General features: G+C 40.5%; 1 protein-coding gene across 1 annotated transcript; it reads right to left on the reverse strand.

The window, feature by feature from the left end:
* Nucleotides 1-265: 265 nt before the first annotated feature.
* On the reverse strand, nucleotides 266-20,986 carry cplx2l (complexin 2, like). The gene is made up of 4 exons (XM_040146787.1): nucleotides 20,939-20,986; nucleotides 19,237-19,321; nucleotides 3,197-3,375; nucleotides 266-605 (listed from the first exon to the last, which is right to left on the reverse strand). The coding sequence occupies exons 2-4, from the start codon at nucleotides 19,265-19,267 to the stop codon at nucleotides 414-416; spliced, it is 402 nt and encodes a 133-aa protein (XP_040002721.1). The 5' UTR covers nucleotides 19,268-19,321; nucleotides 20,939-20,986; the 3' UTR covers nucleotides 266-413.
* Between the last annotated feature and the right edge of the window lie 856 nt (nucleotides 20,987-21,842).

Below are 21,842 nucleotides of genomic sequence, written 5' to 3' on the forward strand. Positions count from 1 at the left end.
ACAAGGAGATTATTTTTCAGTGCTGCGACAGAGCTCTGCAGCTACCGCAGAGGAGAGAAAAAGGAGTTTAAAACTTCACAGACTAGAAGGCTAAACCATCTAATATTGTGTCTTTATCCCCCTCGCTTGCTGTTAGCTTCTTAAGTGTAACATAGCTAACGTTAACATCAGTCAAGCTAACGTTCACCAGCCTAGCTTAGTCTAATGGCTGCAATTAACACTGCTGGTTCACATCTGATTCATTTCCCCATCATGAAACTTTGATTTCTCCGAACACCAGAAGACCACACCGTATTTTAACTTCATTTTACGCACTTGGATGTGGATGGAAAAAAAACCCTGATCTAAGCCAACCTTGTGAATGTAGCCTATGAACTAAGCTAGATAATGTTAGCATTAGCTAGCTAGCTAACCTACTTCTTCAGCATGTCTTGCAGTGGGCCTGGCAGGTATTTCATGACTGTGTCCATGATGCTTTCCTCTTCCTCCTCGTCTCCGCAGCCAGCGGGCACGGCCTTCTTGGGTCGGGTCAAGCTGCCGGCTGCAGGCTCCTCCACAGCGGCTGCTGCCTCAGCCTCGGCCTCCTCGCGCTTTTTCAAGCCATACTGGTGGTCAAACAAAAAAATAGAAATATTGGCGTGTTAGAAGAGAAAAGATGAAAATGAAATGCTAAAAATAAATTGCTGGACACTATTAACCATTCAGTCAGACGACTTTTGATAAGATTCAATTATTTTATCCCATTCGTGTGTGCCAAGAGCCAAAAGAAAGTCAGCTTGCTTGGCCAGTGGAACTCTTGGACACACATGATTTCAACCGGCTTGGCTGGAAGAGGAATCTAGTTCGCATGCCCCACGGGCCAAAAAACGAGGGAGTACGAGGAAGCCTGCTGAGACTTGTATGCAGTGTGTGCTCAATGACCAACTCTTATATGACTGAAGCGCCATCTCTGAATGCAGTATCTAGTTTTCCTTGATAGAACTATTTAACCATTACACACGAGTTGGCTAAAACTGTGATTACACAGAGTCATTTCTAAATGTGGTCAACATCTTATAGACATTTCTTCTGTAGTTTCTTTTTTCTTTTGTTAATTTCCAGGTCCAAATGCATCAGGTGACCTGCAATTTCGACTGTGACCACTACACCAAAAGTACTGTATATCCCAGCGTTGTTCCTTCGATGTTATTTAGCCTGTTGTGGAGTTCTGCCAAAATCATCTATTAATGCAGTGTTAAGAACTGAGTTGTCTTTTGCCACGAAACGCTTGACACCACCTTGGCCTCAATCAACAGCACTGCCTATAGAATCATAACCGTAGTATGTAATACACATTGGTGTGTGTGCTAAAGTAGGGTTAAGAATACCGTGCATTAACAATATAACAAATATCCATTAAATTTGGGTTTAATTATACTGAATGACATTCTTTGGGTGATGCGAATTGAGTGCTAAACAAGCACCTCTGTATTTTTAAATGCCAAGTCAGAATTTCAGAAAGGCTTCCCTGTCCTGATTACGACTCAGATGGTGATGTGGACGGTATTTATAAGTAGGAAACACACATAACATGCACACGTCATAATGCACATGTACTGCTACTCACCTATGCTATTGAACATTGAAGCTTTGTAGGAGCCCTTTCCAGTTTTCATGTTTTGAGCAGCTGCTAACCCTTTTTTATCTTTCTCTTGCTCTTGTTCCTGTCTCTGTCTATCAGCAGAGCAATATTCAGAAATAAATGTCAAAAACAGAGTAGATGTCCTGCAGGCATTGCTTTTCAGTGTTCACACTATGACAGTGCATGTTGAAAAATTGTGGTACGTATTTGTTTGATAAATACACATCAGCCGTGGAATTTCTTTTCAACAAAATTGCTTTGAAAATAAGGGGGAATTATAATTATTCACAATTACCACAGACAGAATTTGTCAAGTATTTCAGCGTCATTCAATTTTTAAAAAATAACAGGATGACACAGATTTACAAACGTGACTCTGTTTGCTCTGTCATCTGTCATACTGTGGTTTGAACATGTGGGGAGTCACAGACTTCAGCTGAAATGGGCATTTCTCGCAGTAGCTGGCACAACGGGCTAAAGCTTTGGAAGAAACTGACAGAAACCTTTCAGTGATGAGCATTTTGGGATTTTGTTCCTCGCTCTTTGTTCTCCGATGGGAGAACTTAAGGAGAATAGAGGATGTGAATAGCCAGGGGAGGAGCGCCGCTTTTGATTCACAGTATTCCCCTTGGACCTGCCCGACCCACAGACTGCCTGTCTTTCACACTGTCTACAGTGAATTGGTTACACTGCAGCCATTACCCTCACAGTAGCCCCACAGCCTGACATTTGTGAAGGGAAGAACGGACACTGTCTGAATATGAACTGACGCCGACTGCAGCTGAACTCAAAGTAGAAAATAAAATACACATAATACTAATACTGACTCAGGATGCAAAAGCCATTACTGGATATTGTGTTTAGACGGGGAAAAAAAATCTATAAACATGCAAAAAATGTATAAGCCTTGACAATGTCTCATAATACATACTTCATATTGAAGATTTAACACCCTGGTTTACAGATGCACCTAAAGAACTGAATTCCAGCAAAAAGATCGTCGTGGGTAGCAGATTTCACTTCTAAACCAACCCTCTCTCTGACCCACCCATTTCTGTCTAAAAGTTCAAATTGATTTTTATTAATCTTGGCTCCTCATTTTGTTCATCTACAGCTTTCTACCCCTCTCAGTTCTATACAGCTCCATCCTGATCCTCCACTGATCTATTTTCTAATCTCAGGGAAAGATAAAAATAACATAGAAGCAAACAAAAATAATGTTTTAACGGTCTATTTCAAACACAGGTCTGTCATACAAAGAGGTTTGCTGTCAAGATGTAACGCCTTTAGAAGCTGCATTACCATCAAAAGACAGGACGGCATCCAAAACGCACGGATGTGACAACATTTTAAAAATAAATGGAGTAGCAAGAAGTGATTGTATGTGATGAAGCACTTTTAACTCTGCTTGTTTTTCGTTTTCATATTTCTGTTAGCATTCATTCTTAGAAAATTCATCTTAAACGTATTTCCTGTTTGGCTTTTCTTTGTATTGGTCACTCTGTTAATGACTGTATTTCAGCTAGTCCGTGGATTAGTTAGATTTAGTCTATTTTCTCGTCATTGTCATTATACCTTATCCCTGATGCCTTGCCGCATCCTTTCCCTCTCAGCCTCCATCTTGGCATATTTGGCCTTCCTCTCCTCCTCCTGCTGCCTCAGCGCCTCCTGTCGCTCCTCCTCTTTCTTCGCTGCATCGGGGTCCTCCTCCTTCTCTTCCCCTCCCAGCATCTTGCCCACATCAGGAGGTCCTCCTGAGAAAAGGAGCGAGAGAACCAGAGACATGAGACATAATGACAGCACCAGCAGGCCTCTAGGATTGAGATGTCAAACTATCAAATTAGTCTGTAAGACTGAGACTAAGAACAACAAATGGACGTTCCTGTTCCTGTGGGTTTCTGCTGATGTGTACCAGTCAAATAAATGCTGCCTTTACTCATTGGTGTTAAATACAAATATCTGACTGAGCAGCTGTCAATGGTGTCTCCACCCTGTTAACAGTGTGATCAGAGACACTATACATACAAAGTACCAGCATGGTACTGGGAAATTTTTTTAGTAACCAAGAAAAAAAAAAGTCTTTAAAGTTTTCTTTATATAAGTTTCCATATTTTATATATATATATATATATATATATATATATATATATATATATTTTTTTTTTTTTTTTAACGGTTTATATATATTTTGAGTAAAGTTTGTCTCCCTATATGAAGGTCTAAATGCCTTTTCAAAGACCTCTCCACATAATTGTGATGGAGAAAGTCAATTTATTTCAGGTCCTTTTGTCCTAAAAGGTTGTCCTCTAAGAATAACAAGTCTGCAACGAGCCTTAAAAAAAAAAATCTCCACTTGTGATTTTATGTTTATAAAATTCAAACACCTTATCAGGTCATTAAAATCCCCACAATTAAAAAAACAATACTGAAAATATGACCTTGGTGTCTTCAACTGTAGCTACAGACCTGGTGGTCGGGATCAAACAGTAGATGGAGCAATATGTACTGTCTCCACGATACTTTTCTTACACTGCCAAACACACAGACAGAGAGGCAGTTCTTTCTATATAACCAGTATGATACAAGCAGAAGGAAGAAAATACAATGAGAGATGTGAGAGAGTGTTCAGCATGGATTTTAATGAGTTTTATCTGTTATACCCCACGACATAAGCCTTTGAATATGTCTTATGCAAACCTTCTTACTGTCCCTATAGGAGTTATACATCCCATAAAATAATGCCTTGTGATGCCAAGGAAGAGAAATGCTGGGTGTTACAAACCAAAGTGAGGGAAAAAAGAGGGAGACCTCTAAAGCAGCACACATCAACAGAAAAGAGAAAAGATGAAGAGAAAAGCCATTGGTCTGAAGGATTTGGGCAAAGACTGGAGCAGATAAATAGTGAGGAGGAGGAAAAAAGAAAAGAAGAATGAAGGAAAAGGGAGATAGGGAGACAGTATAATGCAAAAAACAAAACATGTTTAGGAAAACAAGGCGAGCGTGTGGAGAGGGAGAGAATCTGTCAGAAACTATCGAGTCCAATTAGCTGAGCTGTTCCAGTTAGTGGGATTACCCAACACTGTCTGTGGGACCAGAGAGAGAGCCAGAGAGAGTGTGACAGCTGAAAAGATGGAGAGGAGGGAAAAAAGGAGCGAGCGGCGAGAAGAAAGTGACAAAGCGAATGGAAGGGAAAAGAAATTAGGTGTAAAGGAAAGAATGATAAAGGAAAGAAGGAGAAAAATGGAAGGGAAAATGAAGACGGGAGGAAGCGGAGGAGGGAAAGGTTGAGAGGCAGACAAGGGGCATCTGAGGAGAGAAATCAAGCTAGTTCTCCTTCAGTCTGCATCTGCCCCCGGTATCGCTAGTATTTTGACTCATCCACATAATAAAAGTGAACTGCAGCAAAATGCGGAGAGATAAAAGAGAAGAGAGACGGCGGAGAAGAAAGGATGAAGTGGGAGGGAATGATTGCGAGAGCAATGGAGGAGAACAAGATGTAAAAAGGAAATAAAAACATTGGGAAACTTATTTATAGAAAGAGAATGGGAGGATTTTCATTATTTTATACAGCTTCAAGTTCTTATTTTTGATGTTTTTCATTATATATACTGGTGATTCAAGCATTTTTTAATCTACATGAGCAGTGTTCAGTGCCCATACGAACAAATCTTAGGAAATAGTTTGACTTTTTTGGAAATATTTTTAGTGGCTTCACTTTCATGTCTGTCTTTAAATATGAGGCAATAACAAGCACCAGAGCGGAAATAGCCTGGCTCTGTCCAAAGTTAACAAAATGATCCTATCAGCTCCCCTAAAGATCTCAAATTAACATGTAATATAATCAACACAAAAACTGAAGTGTAAAAACGACATGCTGTGGTCTTTAGTTCTGTAGTCTCCCGGTCGACTGGTCAATTGTTTGGTCGATATGCACCGGCGAGTGTTTCTTTCATAAGGAGGAAAGCGCTACATCAATAGCGTTCGAGGATAAAGCCATTATTCATTGCGACGGACTACCTGTGGTAACGTTTTCACAACTTTCAACTCGCCCAACCTCATGAAGACTGCTAGTTCAAAACTAATGTTTATGAACGTTTACGCGGAGCCAGCTGCAAACCAATTGACACTATGTCAAAGAAGTCATCAGCGTGGCTGCACTTTGTTAAAATAAATGACCAAAAAGTTGAGTGTAAACTTTGCAAATAGCAGTTTGCGTATTAAAGTTCAATTCATGTAACTGTATTTTTTGAAATATGAATATGGGCAGGTGCATGCTGGTCGGCTCAGTCTGTTGTTAGTATTTCAATATAAAATAATTTGGTTAAAATGATTTAATATGCTGCAGATACCAGCTTTTTAATGTTTATTTATAATCCATTTAGTCTAATAAGGCTACCAGGTAGGATGCACTCAGTAACCTGTGGCCAACTGAGTTCATCTAGAGGTAATGTGCAGATTTTTTTCCCCCGCAACCAATTGATTGGTTAAAAAGTAGTTCGATTTCAGTTGACCATGATTTTCTTTGGTTGACTAGAGCCCTAGTGGTTTTAAGGGGGTTTTGTGCCAAAGAATGTCTTGGAAGGGCACATTGACTTCTGGTTACCTGGTTTTTGTTACCTTTTGGAAGGAGCCAGGCTAACTGTTCCCCTCCATTTCTAGTCTTTATGCTAAACTAAGCTAACCATCTGCTGGCTATAACTTCACATAGACAAGAGAGTGGTAACGATCTTTCCATTTCAATCTTGGCAAGAGACCAAATAAGAGTATTTCCCAAAAAGTTGGTCTATCCCTTCAAAAACTGCACATACAAGTGATGAAGAGACAAAGATGGCCACCTAAAGAAACTTAAACAGGCGCAGTGCACACCACAGCAATGAGGCTAACATTACACACCAGCACCAATGATGAAAACTGAATTAAAAAAAAATAAATAAAAAATACAGAAACAGAACAATCAATCAGTCACATTAATGAGCCACTTGGCTCTAACTGAAAGAGATGGAGACAGATGAGGAGGGATTTCAGAGAGAGAGTGAGAAATCCAGATTAAACTGAGGTATTGCTGTATCAGTGTTTGATAAACAGCACAGAGAACCTGACGTAGCAATATCTGTCCAACCATCTTTGCTCCTTACAAGTGTGTTTATGTGTGAGAGAGAAAGATAGTGAGGAAGAGAGGGAGAAATAGCGCTCAGTGCATATACAGCAAGTTTCCGTATATGCACATGTGGATATAAATAACTGAGGAGTTCCATTTTGAGTTGTGTGGTTGGGCAATTGTTTTTCATGTTTTTGAATGCAGAGTATCTGCTCACACATGTCCATGTATAAGCATGTGTGGAAGCACGTTATGTATGCAAAATATCTGGCGTGACTTTGCATTAATGTTAACATTTACATTCAAACAGTGTTCTATGTAGTGGTGCATATCCAAATCTACGTGTTACTCTGGACTGTGTCACCAGCAACACAGCTCCATGAATTAAAATTGGACCGATTAAAAATCATTTTTTTTGCAGCAGAGAAATGATATACTGTTCATCGGCACAGCCTCTCTGTCTCACATTTTATTTTTTCAACAGAACAATGAACTTGCACATACTGTGAAAATCAGAGTGATGCTTAATGTTTAAATGCATTGGTATCCCCAGTAATGTTAGAATATCCCAGGTGTAAGAGATTATCGAACATCCTGCAAGCAGGATTCAGGATCAGCTTATGAGCTTGGCACCTGAAATATTTCTATCAACAGAGCCCATGTAAACACTGCTATTGAGGAAGGACTCACAACCATCTAAGGCTCATTGTCAAATGATTCCCTTACCATGCACGGCCTCGAAAAAGCCCTCCTGTACCTCTTTTAACTACACTGTGCCAAACCAAAACAATCCAGGTCTGGTATCTCAAAATCTTATAAGCATGTTGAGATCGTCTTCCTTCAGATGTAAAAAAGAAGATCCTGGGAGACAAAGCCTTGACTTGAGCTATGATCCCGGCTCCTACTTTGTGAGCCATTTGTGAGAGATACAGCAGTGTCCTTTTAAACCTGAATAATTCTATTAAGCTCTCAGGCACCACATAAGCTGCATTGAGCTATCTTTGAGTGTTTTGATTAAAGTGTCTTTACACTTTAGCCCTGCATACTGTATTAGGTTGTCGTAGTTGTTGAAATGACATTCGCTATATAAGCTAATCAAAACCTGTAACGGAAAGCTGACAGGTTGACCTTCAGCCTCCTTTTATCATTTTTGTATAATCCACATTACAATGGATGAGTCAACATCAGTACAGACAAAGAGGCACTCGGTAGGAAAAGTCTTCATCATGTAAAGCCAAAGCCACTTTATATGTATATTTCAAGGGAGTTTGACTTATAGACAAAATAAAATACCAATGTAATGTTGTGAGGGAGTTGAGAAATAGTGCTTCACTTGTACATGAACACAACATGATAACGCCTGTGATTAAAACAAACAAACACACAAATCCTATCCAAAATAAAATCAACAGATCCCAGGGTTGAGACCTTTTCTACCACCCGCCACGTTCAACTTTTTTAAGACAGTTTCCTGTGGCAGCAATCTCCTTCTAACTTTGCCAGCAGAGGAAAAATTATAATTCTTTTCTCAGTACTTGGACATTGCTTCGCTGCTGAGATAAAAGGTGTCATCTATCAGGCCCTTTTCCCTCTGAAAGTTCTTTGCTAAATCTTTTTTAAAGCCAAAGTATTGAGGCTAAGCAGGAAAGAAGACTAACCTTAGCTAACTCTCCCCAGTGTGTGAACTTTTGACAGCATCAGATAAACAGTACTTATCTGCTCCTTTCCCATTCAAGGTTCTCAGGCAAATCCCTCTCTAAATCCAAAGTGTGGTGGGAAAGCGGATGAGTATAAAGATCTAGGTTTGGCCTTCAGGACAGCAACCATTGTCTCAACACAGCTTATTTTACAGCAGAAAGAACTGCGGCAGGGGAGGAACTGGTAGAAAAGGAGGAGAAAGTGTGCTCACCGTTGTTCCACTACTTCTTTATTCTCTAATTATGTCTCCAGTTATGCTTTGAATCAGCTTAATTTTCCCTCAGGTGGAGCAGCGTCGCACAATGTATGAAGCAGGACTCTAAGTGAGACAGCTTTACTCAGCACTGGGAGTTAAATTCACCATTATATTATAAATATATAATTGACCCCTTGACCTACTGTTCAAGAAATATAGGTGGTTTGGGTTCATGTAATTTCTGCCATTATATGTTGAGAATTTCTTTCTAATTTATTCTTAAGGTTTCACAGCAGTTTCAACACAATTAAACAGTATTCATTATATAAATACTATGTTTAAGTGTGTGAGACTGTGCTCCTTTCTCCTTAGAGAATATTTTTTTATGTTTATCCTAGGATTGCATTGTTTGTTAATGCTCCAAAATGTTGCACTTGCTAATCATTTAGCATGTACAGTATTGTTCATTTACAACTTTAACAGCCTTCACTTCATTGTTGGCTTCTAAAAATATATCTTCATAGAAGAAAATGGGACAATCCCTAATTTCCCTGTAGAAAATCAGAGTCAGTAATTTTCTTTAAGTAACATTTGACACTCCATAGCTAATTTCATGTCTTCTAATACAGATATCATGTTGGCACATTTGAAAATTAATTTCTTTAAGCCTGTAGAGCCTGACCGATGAGGTACTTATCCACAAATTCTAAATTTAAACCTTTTGACAGAATTCAAAATCATACTATGGGACTTTAAATTGCATGTGGGATTTCTATGATGATTTAAAGATAAACAGAAATAATACCTAAATACCTACTGTATCTTATTTGATACAAACATTTTCAACATCGTATTAAGACAAAATAAAGTACATAATTCTTAGTAACTATATACTGCCTAAATCCAGCAAATGCTGATCTTGAAATATTAGTAACAGTGCAGAGTTTAATCTTACCATGACTTTCTCAAAATTACCAAAATGAGAAGCTTGGTAAGTCATGAGTGAGCAGCAACACAAAGGCAGTCTTCTTGAGTTTGGTAAATAAGACAGCTGTACTTCCTGCATTGCACTGGTGACATGCTAGAGCGCAGTTACCATGTGCCTGATTACAAACAATCGGTTTTTCAGGAAATGACTAATCTGGTTGATGATGTAGAGGCCTCTGAAGTTCATTTATCAAACAGGACACAAATGGGATAAGGATACCAAGAAAAAGTTTAATGATACCAGAAAACTGACGATTTCATTGTGTCAGATCCATTTATTTCACAGCTAAATTAAATCTTTGGATACTGCAGCTCTATCATGGATGTGGTGGAAAGTTTGGTCTTGGATTTGAATGTGTTGAGACTGAACATCCTGCCTTTTGTTCTGCACAGAATTCAAGTACCAAGTGGCTTAATTTTACCACTCACACGGAGAACATTTGCAATAAAAATCGACTAGGGTGGGAGTAATCTTGCATCCCTTTTTCCCTTTTTAACCCCAGTTTCCACCAGAAAAGTTTGGGATTCACCACAGCACAGTACAGATGCAGACATGTGGTCGGAATTCAGATCAGAAGTCTGACATACAGTATCTATCAGGGCGCCCCTATTTTTGACAGATTCTGCCGTACAGAGCACTCTGCAGATCGTCAAACCGTCTTCATGTAGCCCAGGACTCGCTGACACTTCAGCAATTAAAACAGGGTTCTTCGTGCATCCTCGAGTAAATCCCAGCTGAATCCGGTGCTTCTCAGCTCAAAGACAGCAAACTTCCAGAGGACAAAAGGGACTGGAGCACACCGATTAATTCACAGCCTTTAACTGTGCAAACAGACTAACGTTTCGACACTACTGTGTCTTCATCAGGATCATAGGGGACAAAGACATGAGGCAAACACTTAAAGTCAACCTAGACAAGCTGTACAATTATCATGGGATAACTGGTTGAACACGGTTTCAAATCTAATCTCCCACCCTTCAAATCCAAGGGTGGGAGTTGCCATAGTCAGCGTCCAAGTGCCAAACCCCTAACACCATGTCAGGAACAGAAGAACGCAGACCTCACTTAAAGAACAAAAAGAAAAGGCCAAAAAGTACAAGTGCAAACATCTGTCAAGTGTGACAACTTAGAAAAAACATGACAAACTTAGTAATTCATTTATGCGAGAGGGCGAACGTCATGTCAGAAACAAAACAAACCCCACAAACCCCTCTTAAAGTTACAAGGTTGAAAGCACGAAAAGTACAAATAATAACATCCGTGGAGTGTGACAAATTAGAGTAAACGTGATAAATCCAGTTCTTCATCTATGCCAAAGGGCTCCGCTGTGTTCAGAGTGTTACTCCAATATGCCTCTCAGCGGAGCAGTCAGTTGATGATGTCTCCACCTCTAAGAGAGGGTGAGATTTCTTTCTATTCCCCAGAACCTTAATGATGCTGCAGAGCCGTGGTTAGCCTGTGCATAATGTTGGGCAATAGCATAATCCATGTTTGGTGTACTTCAGATACTTTGGTGTACTGTTCAGATATCTTTGAAGCGCTTTTTGTTCGTCCGACATAAACCAGGCCACAGGGACCTTTCAATGTCGGATGTATAAAGTATTTGGTGACTGACGAGTTACAACACTGTATACAGTGGCCACAGCGGAAAAAAACCTGTAGGTTGATTAGACAGCCAGGATACAGTATAAAGTGGTTTTCTAGTATCAGAATGAACCAGTCTTTCTCTCAGATTGCAGCAACGTTTAAACGTGATCAGGGGAGGCACTGATATTATTTAGAGACGGGTCACTTTGGAGGAAATTCCGATGTTTAAGGATAATATTTTTGACCCTGCCTACTAGAGGAGAGTACTCAGTAGAGAAAATGATTTGTGAGGAAGTAGTGGTAGCTGTAGTTTTCTTAACTAGCAGGGATTCCCTCTCTGTATGTAGGTCCCTCTGATAGGCTGAAGACGGGTGACCCCGTTGCTGGGACTGTTCTTGCATTTCAACAGCTTTAGCCTGGGCAAAAGAAGTGCCCATAGCTTTGCATGTAAACAGGCTTTGCACATCAAAAGTTACCAGGATATCAGCTCGTTTAGATTTGAACGTTTCAATAGTATTTAGAAGTTACAGTGTGTCACAGCTGTCCACAGAATCCTTAGAGGAGGGAGCACGCTGTGTCTCAGGCTCTCACTTCAGTCTAATACGCATTCTGGAGTGAATAAGTCAGTCGTCAAACCAGTAGCCATCAACACATGTCAGTGCTGTGATGAGGGCTACAATACTTCTGTCAAAGTGCCATTTTTTTGGAATGGGCTGCATGTCTTCAGCTTATTTTTCTGACTGAAGACGGTGATAGTGTTTGTGTTCAACACAGACAGTCAAGAGGAGCATTATACCCTGGGAAAGTTTGCCACTTTCATTCTTTGCAATATTCAAACTCTAACTAGAGACTACTGCTACAGGCTGGCAGGGTGGCAAACGTGTCTCATTCAAATGAATGAAGAGAAACGTTCATCTTCATAAGTAATTTAATCTAGTCTTCTTCATTTTTGCACTAATAGTGCCTAGGTTTAAAGGTACCCTATGGAGATTGTCACCCTTAGTAATGCAATGGAGCAGTGTTTTTATAAGTGGATCCCCATTTTGGTTGAGATGCGCATGCACGTGAGGACACAGATGGACACACGCAAGCACATGGACGATGAGATACACGCTCCTGCTGTCAGTTTCATGGTATTTCACTGATAGACAGTTGGTGGCGGTAACGTGTAGAAACAGCAGCAATGCACCAACAAAGGCAGGAAAGAAGGAGACTGCAAGCAAGCATGCAGTTTGGTCAGTTTGTACAACACCTCGATCCCGAGCATGATTATCAAGAAATGTGGAATGGATATTCCTGGTCCCCAAAGGATGATCAGGAAATCTGAAAACAAAAAAATGTTGTGACTTCGCAACGTTTTGCTGTGTGTAGTATAAATTCCATTTTGACAAATGTTTTGGTCTGTGACAAGGTGAAGTACCTCAACCTACTGAAATTTTTCTATAGCATCACCCTCAGGATAAACTTTACATTTTAACTACTGATGAGAGTCTCGGATAGTGAATTCGTTAAAAATGTTGTTCATTCCGTCCAACACTTGACTACTGTGGGGTTTTGCAACCTCTAGGGGCCACTAGTGGGCCTCTAGACTTCCTTCTTATTTCTTACCAAACAAGAGAAAAATCAGCCCCCCCTGAGTGAGATTATCGCTTGTCTAGAATTACAGTCTGATCGTTTCATTAATGTGTATTCTTGTTCTACCTTGTTTCAATATAGATTACTGAGAATTATTTATGAAAAGTGAACTTATCTCACAGCATTGGGATTCATTTTTTCCTTGCTCCGTGCTTGCTTACTTGTATATGTTTGAAAGAACATGTTCAGAAAAAGGTTCTAATACAAATATCCTTTCTTCCCCATGTCTTTCTCTCTGTCAGTCTCGCTCTCACCATTCGTGACTTACATGGATGAATGCATTATTTATAGAATCTGGGCGTACTGTCAAACACACACATGTAGACACACACACACACACACACACACACACACACACACACACACATATGCACACTTTGCACCCAAGCTCAAGGTCAATTTGATAAACCGAATTTGATTTGCTGGAGTAACGCACAAGAAGATGGGGAAGTGTGTATGTGTATGTGTGTGTCTGTATGTGTGTGTGTGCGTGTGTGTGCGTCTGAGCGATAAACCTGTAGACCAATGAAAGAAAACCTGAGTCCCTCAGCCAATCATATTAGAGTGCTGCTAAATGGGATTATCTGTACTTTGAGGAGACGAGGTGAGGGAAGAATATCTCAAGGTGTCTTCTTTTTTTTAATTTCACTTCAAATAGCACTGGTATGTAAAAAGACATGGGAGCTGTAGTAGTAACATGCAAGATTTAAAAGCAAAACTGTTACAGTACCACTGTTAAAATGATGGAGTGTTCAGATTTTATTAACAAGACAATAGTAGTATATCTTCATTTTGTTTAATATGTGAAAAATATAAAGTTGAATGTCATTTTTTTTTGTTTCGTTTTTTTTGTTTTGTTCTGTTGTTGTAAAATAGCAGGGCACTATAGCAGATGTTTCTCAAGCATGAGTAAATATTATTTGTTGGGGACTATTTTCAGTCGCAGAATAAAACACATCTTGTGTCCTAGTGAGTATCTACAGCAGCAGGACAGTATTAGTGGGATTGACTCAAAATAAAATACAGTGCCCATGTTCGTTGTCATTAAGAATCATGTCACCCAGTTCAACAGTTATACGGTAATACTTGTTAGTAGGAACAATTCCATGTAGGCTTTGGTCTTTTTGACAATAAGAAAAATATAGAATATTTCCAGCCTTATCCTTTAAATTCTTGTCAAGAAGGCTCAACAGCTCTGCTTTGGGGGTCAGCAGCCTTTCAGCATCAATAGAAAGTAACATTAACTGGTTTGCTGATTCTGTATGTAATCTAGGATGAGCAGTTACTGAAAATTAATGAACAACATTGACGATGGTGAGGTCTTCAGAAGTTCACTTATTTCTGTCTTTCGTCCCTTTGCAAGTTGGAGCAGGGATAACCTCTTCAGAAATGTCTTTTAGAAGTACATCATTTTCACATCATTTTGCAAACTGAAAAAATAAAAACTGAAAAAAAAAAAAAGGTTTGTAATGGGGACTTCTATTGTCAGTCCAGCCTCCAAAAGGATTAAAAATTAAATATGTTTTTTTTTTTCCTTTGAGTCTGTCACAAAGCTTTAGTCACGACCAGGCCATTAACTGTCATAAGTTATTTTAAGTATCGTCAGCACAGTACGCCATAGTCCTACTAAGAAGTCATCCTTAGAGCACGTAGTACATTTTACCACTCCTGGTGTCAGCCTAGAGAAAATATGAGTCAGTGATCCTTTCCATGTCTGCACCTTCATTTCGCTTCATTTGGACTTCAAGTGTATTTTGTAGGAAAAAAAAAAAAACAACCACAAGTCACAAATTTCTAAAAAAAAAAAAAAAAAAATTAAACAAAGAGCTTTACAATCTTCACGTTTGCCAGACCCTATTCATTCCTTTTATCTATTTATTCCCACTTTGGCAAACCACACATTTGTTAAAGAAACATACTGAGACAAATGTTAAATGTCTGACTTTTCTACTAATACAGTCAAGGTTTGACTGCTGCTTGATGCCTTCAGGGTTTGACCGAGTTTCAGACTTGGGACTCCAAACGACCTCACTGAACAGCCCCCTATTCTGTCAAACCTACCTCAGCTTGTAGGAGTTAGGAAGTGCCGAGTCAGCACTGAATCACTCCGGACCAAAATCAATCACTGCACAAGGAAACCCCAGTGATTGCTGAATTTAAATTTTGGAGCAAAAGCTCTGTGAGTACTTGTTTCATGGCTCCCAAATAACTGTTCTTGACTGATTAATAAAAATCTCAGTGTAGAAAGAAGCACAGTTTACTCTTCTCTATTCTCCAGGTTGAGATTTTTTAGAATCCTGTGATCCTGATTTCAAAACTACTCCACCTACAGGTTAACATTGTTCAATATTAGTCAGTGGTTACATTAAAGAGGTATTAGTTGCATCAGCAGGTTTGGTGGACTGGATTGGATTGTTTTACAAAAGGCCATTTATTGAGATACTGCTTACTGTTCCTGTTTTTAAAGCTGAAAGTTGAATTGTTAACAAAGACCATGAAGTGCACTGTCATTTCTTATCTAGAGATGTAGGATCGGAAACATTTTCACACTCTGGAAAAATAGTATGAAAAAATGGGTAATTGTAGTTTCCGCAGCCACCACATCGCTGCCATAATTCTCTAATAAATGTTGGTAGCAAATGTGTAGCAATATCCAACAAGCCCGCAGACCATCATCTCTACATGTAAACTCTGGGAGGTAACTAGTGTAAATGCCAAAATCTTCCTTACTGGTGCTGCATGTCAGACCTAACAGATCAGTTTGACAGCTTAAACCAGAAAACATTTACTGACGTCCATTTTATTACTGATATTTTGCACCTAACTTGAGAATAGTAGTTTATTGTTGACCTTGGGATCAGTAGGAGAATCAAGGACAACTTTCAACTTTAATAGCTTAATAACATATAAAAGCAAAATTTTGACCCTCCCAATTGTTTAGATATTTCTAATAGAAAAGTGGTACAGCTTTTTTGTCTACCTGCAAGTTACTGTGTTCCGTTGTCAGGAAAACACAACAACACCGGATGCCACGCACTGTAACTTTGCAAAAAATAATGCAGCAAGACTAGCTAACAATGGTACTGAAGAAAAGCACATCCAACAAACAACCCAGCAGCAGTTGTATGGCATGGGATTCGATGCTGAATCCACACAGGTAAACATCGTTCTCTTTCCTTCCAAGGAGGATTAGTTAATGCACTGGCAGCATCCTCTCTTTCGCAGAGACTCTCATCCAGACACTCAGTGACACTCAAAACACTCGGTGACAGAAGAGCAAATCCACATCCAAAAAGGGCAAAACAACCATAGGGTGGTGAAGAGCAAAGTAACAAGAGTGGGAAAAAAAAATCCAGCTTGATTTATTGAGTTTCTAATCTCTCAAGAAGTTACTTATCTCTGCAGGTTGGATAAATTCTTTCATTTGAGCTGCTTGAAGAGGTTAATGCTCTGAAGTCTAAAGCCACGCTGTGAGGCCGTGCTTTGACGCAGCTGTGTCAAAGCACGGCTGTGGGCTTAATGCTAAGCATCAGCATGTTTTGGCAGGTATAATGTTTACCATGTTCACCGTCTTAGCTTCTTGGTTAGCATGTTAGCATTTGCTAACAGACGGGTCTCTGAGCGATGTCATCAGCGACATGTGTGCGCAGGCAGGGGGCACAAAAAGACCCGAAACGACAGAGGGCTCACGAGGAGATCAACGTGAAAAGTTGGTTTTTGTGCCTAAAAGTGCGCAAATTGCAGCAGCAATGAGAGGGAAATGCTCATTATCTCCAGAAAGGGAAACTGCCAGTTAGTTCAGAGTTCAGAATTAGCTGTTTGCTCCAGTGAACATCTCTGAGCTCGGGATTATATGAAGGCTGTGGGTGGTTTTACACTGAAACCGCAGGAATAAATGGCAGTTTTAAGGTAAGACTCACATTGTTGCTAAGGCTCTGCGACTGACATGCTTATAATAACAATAGAACAGGTGAGCAGAGTCTCTTTTGAGACCTGAGATTGTGTGTTTCTGATCAATAATACTGATTAAATCCTGTATTGAGACAGTTTGTCAGTAGTGAAGCTCTGTCTGTTTAAACTACAGTCATCTCTAATGTGAGTGTTTGTATATTTTGAGGAAAAGGGCAGGAATTTCATACATGCTAATGTTACGAATATAAAAACCAGAATGAGTGTGAGGGTTTACGCTTAACTTGTGCAGCAGCAAACAGCATGACAGTGTTAGTTTTTTATGCAACAATTGTGCTTTTAAGTTGAACCCGTGCTGTCGGTTACTGTTTTTAAAACACGCACAGGTCAATTCTCTCTACCCGTGGAGCTAACTTTGTGTACAGCCCCATTTTGCATTTTCACTACGATAGCTGCCGTTTCTCACTGGAATGTGTGTCATATTAGCTGCCATAGTCAACAGATGTGTGTCAAAGGTGGCGCGTGGTTGAAAAGCAAGCCACGCATTGCAGGAATCTGCGCCGCATACAAATTCAACACTAAACATTAATTTCACAGGTTCCTGGGAAGCTGCTTTATTTCTGAATAGTGAAAATGGCCATATATTTAAGCTTTGGTGACACTCTGGAAACATGTTTTCTAACCCAATGCGGGAAACCCGTCTATTGGCACGCATGAATGTCTATGTGCGATTTCACTTCATTCCATCCCATAGTTTTTGGGATATTGCAGTCTGGACCGAAGTGGTGGACTTCTTGCCGTCCCTAGAGCCTTGCTGTTGGTGTGGCTGATAAAAATGGTGGTAAATTATCTTTGGGAATTTATGCATCTCAGACACTAAACCACAGGGATACCTGATAATGCAGCTTAATTGATTAAAGAATATTTCACTGACATTGACGTATTGACTGACAGGCTCTGGCGGTCAGAGTGAAAGCTGATTGATTACCTGGCTAATTGTTTTTTTTCAATATCTGCCCCCCCCCCCAAGGGAGTTTTAGCGATCAATGCACTGTCAGCATTTTTGCAGACAATTCTGTTGAAAGAGGTTACTGTGTCCCAGTCAGTAAATTTGGATCAGAAGCAAAGGACTCCTACAATGAATGTAGAAATGCATTGACAGCAGAATGATTACCCTGAAGGACATTATAATCGATTATTAGACACACCTACCTGTATATTATCAAACTTTCTCTTCCCTGCATCTTTTCTCATTCCTCACCTTTCTCTCACACTCAAAAATCCGTACTCTAAAGTAGGCCTGTGCAGCCTCCCTAGTTTATCTTGCCAGGAGATGCAATACACACACACACACACACACACACACACACACACACACACACAAACTCTGTCCTATAGAGTATCTATAAAACATCTCTCCAGCACAAGCCCAGCACAGACATACACACACGCGCACACACACACACACACACACACACAAGCAAACACCCGCACTGTCAAATGTATTCCCAAAGTCCGCAGGCGGAGTGCAGCCCGACTTCTGCGGAGCAAAGCTAGCAACCAATGCAATGCAGTTGATTTAAGAATTCATGGCGCGGACACGAGGCACAGCAGCTATGCAGAACGATGCAGCGCTTGTATCCTCTGCATCCCAATGAGGAGCCGGGGCTCTGCTTCAACTCCACGTCCCAACTGTAGCCACCTAAGACCTCTGTAGCCTGGACAACCACCCGCTCAGCGTCATGGTCGTGACTGACCAGTATGCGTGTGCAGCTGCTACAGGATAACTTCTGGTGCCTCTTCCCTGCCTTTCCCCTTGAAGCTATAGCTGACAAGGAGGATGTATTACAGGGCTATAATGAGGACTAATTAGGGGGCAAATAATAGCCGAGATAATATTCTAAAGGATAATACCTGAAGGCTTTAAAGGACAAAAGTCGCATGAAAAAAATGTCATAGTCATAGTTCTTGGCAAACAAGACCTCCTCTGTCTCTCTTGCCTCAACAGTTGGCTTAAAAAAGAATAGTTAATTCGGTCAATGATGTCATATAAAAACCCCATAACTCACCAACTTTTATCACAAAATTATGAGGGTTAGGAGAAAGTTCAGCCGTCCTTGTGCCTATAAAATCAAAAATGCATAAAGAAAAATAAAAGTCCTAAGCTTGCTCACAGAGCGCTGATACACTTTTAGGGAATCACTGGTCACAAAGACACTTCTTCTACAAAAGCTGAAATGTAGAGCAACAACAACAACCACGCAGACAGATTTCTATAATCCTGATCGTGACATTGTCAAAGACTTTGCCAACAGCATGTCATGTTTTTTAATTAGTTGTGCCCTGATAGTAGTTTGGTGCAGGATCGATTATCGCTTCTCAGTGCCCCCATAACTGCCAGGCCAGTGCTAGAGCAGTGCCGCTGCTACTGCTGCCAAACATCCCTTTAAATCCTTTACACTGCAGTGCCGTTAAATCAAGCTCCAGCCCGACAGTCTACTCACCTCCCAGCGCGGCTTTCATTACAAAATTCATGATGAAGCAGTTCTGTGTTCTCTTCCTTCAGTTGTCACGTTATCAGGGACAGACCTACAGCCAGGGGACAGAATACACAAGCTGTGACAGTATGAACACCCCTGTGAAGACATGCAGTTTCACTCCAGTGGGTTTTATATACAAGAGTTTGATGGAGAATGATGATGATGATGATGATGGCCATAATGATGTGGCTCAATTCGGGCAAGACACAACCTCCAGACAGAGGTTGGCTGGTTTGCCATCAAAACAACAAACAAAAAGCTTCCTTTTACAGTAATAACAATATCTTCATATACGTTGCATCACTTTGATTCTACTTCCTGAGGAGTATGAATTTACATCTTAATCACCCTCAAAATGTGATCAGCTGTATTCCAAGGGGGGAAAAAAGGCGACTAAACTGGGTTAAGATGACTTTACCCTCCAGCACCACACTGTGTCCTGAGTTTTGTCGAGGGACCTGCGGCCTCGATTTACCACCGCACTCCATCTTGCGTGGATTTATGCTGACGCTGCCTGACTGCCTGTAATGTGTCCTCATGGCAAGGACTCCCAGAATAATTTTTTTTTTTTTTTTAAAAAGGAAAAAGGGGGGCCGAACAAAGACAGGGTCAAAGATGAGCAAGTTGAGACATGGTTTGTGTCAGTACATGAGCCTTAGAAAGCATTACCTGACAAAATCTGCAGGAGCGTTTCATGACAAGACAAAGGGGAATTTTTTAAGATACTCTGCTTTCCCCCAATGTCTTACTATGTATCTGTGGCTCCCATGTGTGAGTTTGTACCATTCATTTTATCCCCCACGTTATCACTATAATAATTCTGTTGCATTTCTCTTGGGATTTATAGTGACTCGGGACTGCTCAACAGTGAAGTTATATTAACTTTATATGGAAATTGCCATGTTTGTATAACATTGCTGCTGGGACTTTGTGCCTGAGGTGCTCAACTGTGAGTTTACAGACCTCAGAGCACTTTATGGTGATGTAAAAAAAAATGTATATCTTATGTGTAATATTTCTGTGATATTTCTATGGAGTTGCAGAGCTCCAACCCGAGTTTACAGCGACCTGATTGCACTTGGTGACACTTATTGCACCTTTTTCTTTCTTTTTTTACGACAGAGCAAACCCATGGGTACTTTTGCTGCAATTTAAAGGCATCCCTCTGTCGTTGCAGAAGAGGGGAAACAGAAAAAAAAAAAAAAAAGAAAAGAAAAGAAAAATTCTCCTGAAAACTTGCTGCACTCATCATAGCGCTGTTTCGTCCGCGGGTCAATGTCATTCGCCCCGAAGTCGAATCTGCACCAGCCGAGCGTTTTTAAATCATATCCTGCTTCCCTTCCTCTTCATCTCATCATCTGCAAGAGCATCAGTTTCTCCTCACATGAACCCTTACAGTATTAACACGCTGCTCCTGGGGCGGTGCAGCATTTCGGCGCAAAATGTACAGTAGTGTACAGTACGTACTCTCTGTTAAATTTATTTCTGCACCCACTATAGCCTGCATGCACGCTATGCCGTGTTCAGAAGACAGTACGTTAGATGCACAATAGGCTGTGTTAGGAAGCATCAGCATCTTTCACCAAGTGCACGAACCTATCTCCATCCTGTCCCGTACAGTACAGCTGCACACCAACATCTCTGTCATAGGTTTTTCGACCGTTACCTTGTTTTGATCCTCCTCCAAGTCTTTATCCCTCCGAAAAAGCCTGTGTTATAAGCACCTTTATTTTTCGCCTGCAGCGGGGGTGAAAGAGAACACAAGTTGTGCGTCTGAAAGGAGGGATTGTGCCTCTCTCTGGCTCTCAGTTTGCAGAAATGCCGGTTGTGTCAGAGTCAGTCTGCAGCGGCGGAGGAAGAGGCTGTATTCCTGCAGGAGGGGATGAGAGCATGCAGAGGGAGAGAGGGTGGGAGGAGGGGGGAGGGGAGGGGGGGGAGGGGGTGCACAAGTGAAGGTCCTATTTTTCAAAAATCACCAAAAAATTTATGAAACGTTAAAAAAAAGTACTTTAAAGGTTCCTATTGTGCCCTCAAACTATACAACTTAATAACTGTAACAAAAGACAACACCCAAGAAAAACATCAGACAAGCATTCTCATAAGATTTGCCTTCATGTATTTAGTTCATTAATCCAAAGCCGCTAAGGATCAAGATTGCTCTTACTGTCTCCCGAAAGAGAAAAATTTAGTTTTCCCTGGTTAAAATTACATATAATAGGGAGATTTTTAGCGTCAAAATTGGATTTTTTTTTAGATTAATTAATTTATTTTTGCCACTAGGGGGCAGCAGAACAAGTTGCTAGCACAACGGGGACATGTAAGGTTGCAGTGTATGTGTTAGCAAAAGGTTGCCTCTTTACGCATCCAGCAGATGCAGAGAAACATTAGTTTTCGTTTGGAGTCATGCTTCTAGTCACCCGATAGCCCCAGCGGGCACACAGCTGGCCACCAACGTCGTTAGACGTTGACATTGGGTTGAATGTAGGTTGTGACGTCGGGTTGCCAAAATTCAGTGTCAGGACAACGTCTAATGCCAACGTCAATGTGACGTAGAATACTGATGACAGCTG

The sequence above is a fragment of the Xiphias gladius genome, chromosome 15 (assembly GCF_016859285.1).
Source record: "Xiphias gladius isolate SHS-SW01 ecotype Sanya breed wild chromosome 15, ASM1685928v1, whole genome shotgun sequence".
NCBI classification, from domain to species: Eukaryota; Metazoa; Chordata; class Actinopteri; order Istiophoriformes; family Xiphiidae; genus Xiphias; species Xiphias gladius.